This window comes from Etheostoma spectabile, chromosome 7 (genome assembly GCF_008692095.1).
Source record: "Etheostoma spectabile isolate EspeVRDwgs_2016 chromosome 7, UIUC_Espe_1.0, whole genome shotgun sequence".
In the NCBI taxonomy this organism is placed as follows: Eukaryota; Metazoa; Chordata; class Actinopteri; order Perciformes; family Percidae; genus Etheostoma; species Etheostoma spectabile.
Genome location: NC_045739.1, coordinates 24,425,068 through 24,431,067, shown reverse-complemented (window position 1 = coordinate 24,431,067; position 6,000 = coordinate 24,425,068). Strand labels below are relative to the sequence as shown.

The 6,000-nt window shown below is 45.3% G+C and overlaps 1 protein-coding gene across 1 annotated transcript in view; it reads right to left on the bottom strand.

Moving 5' to 3' along the window:
- Positions 1 to 2,526: 2,526 nt before the first annotated feature.
- The window catches only part of LOC116693032 (acetyl-coenzyme A synthetase, cytoplasmic-like), a gene marked incomplete at its 3' end in the record, with an annotated part of 34,279 nt that continues 30,805 nt past the window's right edge, over positions 2,527 to 6,000 (bottom strand). The window contains 4 exon segments of the mRNA XM_032521703.1: positions 2,527 to 2,601; positions 3,408 to 3,584; positions 4,999 to 5,067; positions 5,603 to 5,711. Coding sequence (XP_032377594.1) covers positions 2,527 to 2,601; positions 3,408 to 3,584; positions 4,999 to 5,067; positions 5,603 to 5,711 — 430 coding nt within the window.

Genomic DNA, 6,000 nt, shown 5'->3' with positions numbered 1-6,000 from the left:
TTTCCTCAAGAATTGCTTTTGGAGGACTTATATATTCAAAACTCCAAATTTGGCGGGCGCATCAAGTTCTGGGTGAAAATTTACGTATTTAAGGTTTCGGGAATAGGCGCACAAAAAGGCTCGCTAGCGCCACCTACAAATATTACGAAAATTCAGCCCCTGCACTATGTTATCGTAGACTCACGAACTGGTACACATATGTAGCATGGCAGGGCGGACTAAAACTCATGGTCGCCCCCCCTAAACCCAACAGGAAAGTCCGCCATTTTGTTTGAATGTGCGAAATTAGTGCGATTTTGCCCATTTCCACATGTCGTACTTTAACGAACTCCTCCTAGAGCTTTCGTCCGATCAGCTTCAACTTGGTGTGTGTCATCTTAACATGTTAACGATGAAAAGTTATTAAAAGAAAAACTTTTCGTCATAGGGCGTGTGGCCGTGGCGGGTCGGCCATTTTGTGCAATTCGCCACCGAAACAGGAGTGGGTGTAACTGAGCGTACGTTGTCCGATTAGTCGAAACTTTCCACGATTCATCAGAGTCCACCCCCTGACGACATCTACATGCCGATTGGCTCAAAGTCATAGCGCCCCCTAGTGGCAAACAGGAAGTAGGCCTAAAAGAAAAGGTGCTATACTTTAACGAACTCCCTAGAGATTTCATCCGATCAACTTCAAACTGGTATGTATCTCCTAAGATGTTACCGATGAAAACTTATTAAAAGAAAAACTTTTCGTCATACGGTGTGGGGTGGCATGGCGGCATTTTGGGTGTTTTGCGATGAAGATGAAATTGGCTGTAACTACAGTGTACGTTGTCGTATCGCTTGAAATTTCCCACAACACCAAGAGTCCAGGCCTGAGGACACCTACAGGCCAATATGGATTTGGAGATAGCGCCACCATCTGGCAACAGGAAATATAGCTTATTACAGGAAGTGAGTGTAACTTGAGTGACATGTCCAATGCCTTGAAACTTTTCAGGATTCATCAGGTCCGCCCCTAACGACATCTACACGCCGAAATTCGCTCAAGTCATAGCGCCCCTAGTGGCAAAGGAGTAGTTCTAAAGGACAAGGTGCTATACTTTAACGGACTCCCATAGAGATTTCATCAGACGACTCAAATTCAGTCGAGTCATCTTAAGATGTTGAAGATGAAAAGTTATTAAAAGAAAAACTTTTCGTTTTAAACGGTGTTGTGGCGTGGCATGGCGGCCATTTTGAGGTGTTTAGCGATCACTGTTAAAATGGCGGTACTACAGTGTACTTTGTCAAATCTGGTTGAAACTTTTCAGGATTCATCAGAGTCCGCCCCTGACGACCATCTACACGCCGAAATTCGCTCAAGTCATAGCGCCCCTAGTGGCAACAGGAAGTAGGCCTAAAAGACAAGGTGCTATACTTTAACGAACTCCTCCTAGAGATTTTATCCGATCAACTTCAAACTTGGTCTGTGTCATCTTAAGATTTTGAAGATAAAAAGTTATTAAAAGAAAAACGTTTCGTCTACGGTGTGGGGTGGCATGGCGGCCTCTTGAGGGGTTTAGCAATGAAAAATTTAAGTGGCTGTAATACAGTGTACGTTGTCGTATCGCTTGAAATTTCCCACAAACACCAAGAGTCCGGGCCCTGAGACCCTACAGGCTTATATGGACTTTTGGAGATAGCGCACCACCTGGCAACAGGAAATAAGCCTATATGACAAACATCACCCGATTTACATGAAACTTAGAACGTGTGGTCTACATGTGACAGTGAGGAGGCCCCTATATTATGACCACCCCCAGTCACTCCGGCACGCCCCCTTTCATAACATTTAAAACCTTTTAACGTAGATACTTATGTGAGGTGTCATTGAATCAGCAGAGACTTTCCTTTTATTGGTGATGTTTGACCCGCCCCCCTATGATGCGGCCACGCCCCCTTTCCAGATAAGGAGCTGTATGACGTATAGGCTTGTGTGAGGTATCAATGAACTCAGCAGAGACTTCCTTTTTTATTGGTGATGTTTGACACGCCCCACTATGATGCGGCCACGCCCCTTTCACAGATATGACTTGTAGACGTATAGGGTTGTGTAAAGGGATCAATGAAGGGGAGGGGACTTCCTTTTTTTTTGGTGACGTTTGAACCGCCCCAATATGATGCGGCCACGCCCCTTTCACAGATAATGACGTGTATGATATATAGGCTTGTGTGAGTATCAGTGAAAATCAGCAGGGGGTTTACTTTTCATTTGGGGACAATTTTCAGGGTACGAGTGACGCGCAAATTTCGCGGGTCGCAAGGGAGGCGTCCGCCAGTAACCCCGACTGGCGCGGGTAAGCGAGGGCCCTCCATCGCTGCTTGCAGCTTTAATTCTCTCATTAAAATGCAATTTATAACATTTTTGACATGCGTTTTTCTGGATTTTCTTGTTATTCTGTCTCATATACATATATATATATATATATATATATATATATATATATATATATATATATATGGGGATAAAGCATGTGATTATTAGATGAGGTGTAACTTTACCAGATCTGGTCTTGGGGAGTCCTGGGGCGTTCTGGATGAAGTCGGGCGTAGCGATGGCTCCGATCTTCTCCCGCACTGGGAACGCCACAAACAACAAAACAGGTATTATTATTACTCTTTTATAGATTTTTAAGGTTATTTTTTGGGCATTTCAGGCCTTTATTTGACAGGTGAAGACACGAAAGGGAGAGAGAGAGGGGGGGGGGGGGGGGGTTGTCAATGTTTTTGGTCACTTTCTTCTGCACTTTTTGACGTTTTTGTTGCGTTCCCCCGTTTTTTAAAAGCTTTTTCCGTTATTTTTGTTTGTTTATCCATTTTTTTTCTTCCAAATGCGATAAAATTTAATAAAACTTCTGAATTCGAAGAAAGTAGGGAACTGCTCCTGTGTTTTACTTTTAAAGAGCGTCGGATGGAACCATCCACGTTATTCGGTTTAGACATTTTGATTGACAGAAACCCAAATTTATAATATAGAAACCTTTAGAAAATGGGTCAAAATGTGACCGTTTGTCACGAGACGAGAAGAAAGAACGTCACGTGTCGGTCAGTCCGACATTAAAACATAACATGGATCTTCTTGTTTGTTTCTATTCTATCTAGGAGAATAAATACTAAATAAATATAAAATATCAATTCTAGGGAAAAGAACCGATTTTTACAATTGTCACACACTAAAAACAAAGTCACAATACATCCGATTTTTAGACACAACTACGTCACCTTTGGCTGAAATAAGCATCACATCCTGTCCATATCTGTGCAGTGGGCTCACTAATTAGTGCTGATGGTATAAATCTTCTTTTTCTTTAGTGTATTCATCTTTCTCCCTGATATAAACCCATTTTAGGGCCCATCTCCCCGACCCGGCTGCCTCTACCGACCTTGTTTTTTGAGCTCGGCCTCCAACGTGCGGCTGTAGGTCACGCCGTCGGTGAGCGTGACGAAGCAGTAGAGGCTCTCTCCCTTCACGGGGTGAGGTCGGCCCACCACGGCGGCCTCGGCCACCGCCGCGTGCTCCGCCAGGGCCGCCTCCACCTCCGCCGTGCTCAGCAGGTGGCCTGGAGGGGACAGGGGAGCCACAAGGGGGGGGGGGGGGGTTATAGATCCCAGGCGCCCAGAGAGCTCAGCTGGTAGAGCGGGCGCACATACTGTAGATAGACTGGTTCAACTAGGACCTGCAGCCCTGCACTGCATGTCAAGCATAGTGTGTGTCCCTGTGTGTGTAACAAGCATAGTGTGTGTCCCTGTGTGTGTAACAAGCATAGTGTGTGTCCCTGTGTGTGTGTAACAAGCATAGTGTGTGTCCCTGTGTGTGTGTAACAAGCATAGTGTGTGTCCCTGTGTGTGTAACAAGCATAGTGTGTGTCCCTGTGTGTGTGTAACAAGCATAGTGTGTGTCCCTGTGTGTGTAACAAGCATAGTGTGCGTCCCTGTGGTTGTAACAAGCATAGTGTGTGTCCCTGTGTGTGTAACAAGCATAGTGTGTGTCTTTGTGTGTGTAACACGCATAGTGTGTGTAACAAGCAGAGTGTGTGTCCCTGTGTGTGTAACAAGCAGAGTGTGTGTCCCTGTGTGTGTAACAAGCATAGTGTGCGTCCCTGTGTGTGTAACAAGCATAGTGTGGTCCCTGGTGTGTAACAAGCATACTGTGTGTCCCTGTGTGTGTAACAAGCATAGTGTGGTCCCTGTGTGTGTAACAAGCAGAGTGTGCGTCCCTGTGTGTGTAGCAAGCATGGTGTGTGTCCCGTGTGGTGTAACAGCATGGTGTTTTGTCCCGTGGGGTGTAACAAGCAGGTGTGTGTCCCTGTGTGTGTGTAACAAGCATGGTGTGTGTACCTGTGTGTGTAGCAAGCAGGTGTGTGTCCTGTGTGTGTAGCAAGCATGGTGTGTGTCCATGTGTGTGTAACAAGCAAGTGTGTGTCCCTGTGTGTGTAGCAAGCATGTGTGTGTCCCTGTGTGTTGTAACAAGCATAGTGTGTGTCCCTGTGTGTGTAACAAGCATGGTGTGTGGCCCTGTGTGTGTACAAGCATGGTGTGTGTCCCTGTGTGGTAACAAGCATGTGTGTGTCCCTGTGGTGTAACAAGCATAGTGTGTGTCCCTGTGTGTGTAACAAGCATAGTGTGTGTCCCTGTGTGTGTGTAAAAGAATGCCCAGAATGCACCAGATCCTTTCTTTCCGTTGACCATGGTCACTTTTTTTTTTTTCTTTTTCCCCAAAGTGTTTTTATTTTTGTAATGTTGACATTTTCAGCTTTTATTTCGACGGCTCATTTTTTGGGACAAAAATCCTTTTTTTTTTCTTTTCTTTTTTTTCCTGAAAACGGGTCAAATTTGACCCGTGGACAACACGAGGGACAGGGCCCCTGCAGCTAAACTCTTTATTGTTGTCTTTATATAAGAAAGACAGATTACTAACAGACACCAAAGCAACGGTTTCTCCTAGTTTAGGCGATGTGAAGCGCTCGGCCTTACCGGAGACGTTGAGCATGTCGTCTATCCTCCCCGTTATCCAATAGTAGCCATCCTTGTCTCTACGGCAACCTAAACATCAGGAAGTAAAGATCAAACAAGTGACTGACAAGTTTAGCGTTCGCATGTATGCCCCCTGTATTTTAATATAGGGGGGTGTATACTTATGCCCTGTATTTTAACATAGGGGGGTGTATACTTATGCCCCCCGTATTTTAACATAGGGGGGTGTGTACTTATGCCCCTGTATTTTAACATAGGGGGGTGTATACTTATGCCCTGTATTTTAACATAGGGGGGTGTATACTTATGCCCCTGTATTTAACATAGGGGGTGTATACTTATGACCCTGTATTTTAACATAGGGGGGTGTATACTTATGCCCCTGTATTTTAACATAGGGGGGTGTATACTTATGCCCCTGTATTTTAACATAGGGGGGTGTATACTTATGCCCCCTGTATTTAACATAGGGGGTGTATACTTATGCCCCCTGTATTTTAACATGTATTTAAACTTGTGAGCACAACTGTAAATACAACAAACAGGACATGAAGGAAACAAAAGGACACAACAAAAGAGGGTGGGGTCTCTGGGTCTCGCTCACCGTCCCCCGTGACGTAGTATCCGGGGAACTTCTTGAAGTAGGTAGTTTCGAACCGCTGCTGGTTCCCGTAGACCGTCCTCATCACGCCGGGCCACGGCTGCTTGAACACCTGCAGGACGCAGGAGACGCAGAAACACATCAACACACACAGGGCGGGGTTTCTGCAGCTTCTAACAGGTCTAAGACTGAGACTGGATCTCAGTTCTCTATCTCACCCCCCCTAGGGTAGACAGAGGCTGTAACCCTATTTGAATGGGCAATTTGACCCGAATACCACCAGGTTAAAGCCCGAATAGCCCCTCGTTACCCAGGGACACGACTGTCCCAAGTTGAAGACACACGCCTACAATACATAATGATGTAAAGAGTGCACATAGATTAATATCATGATAATAATA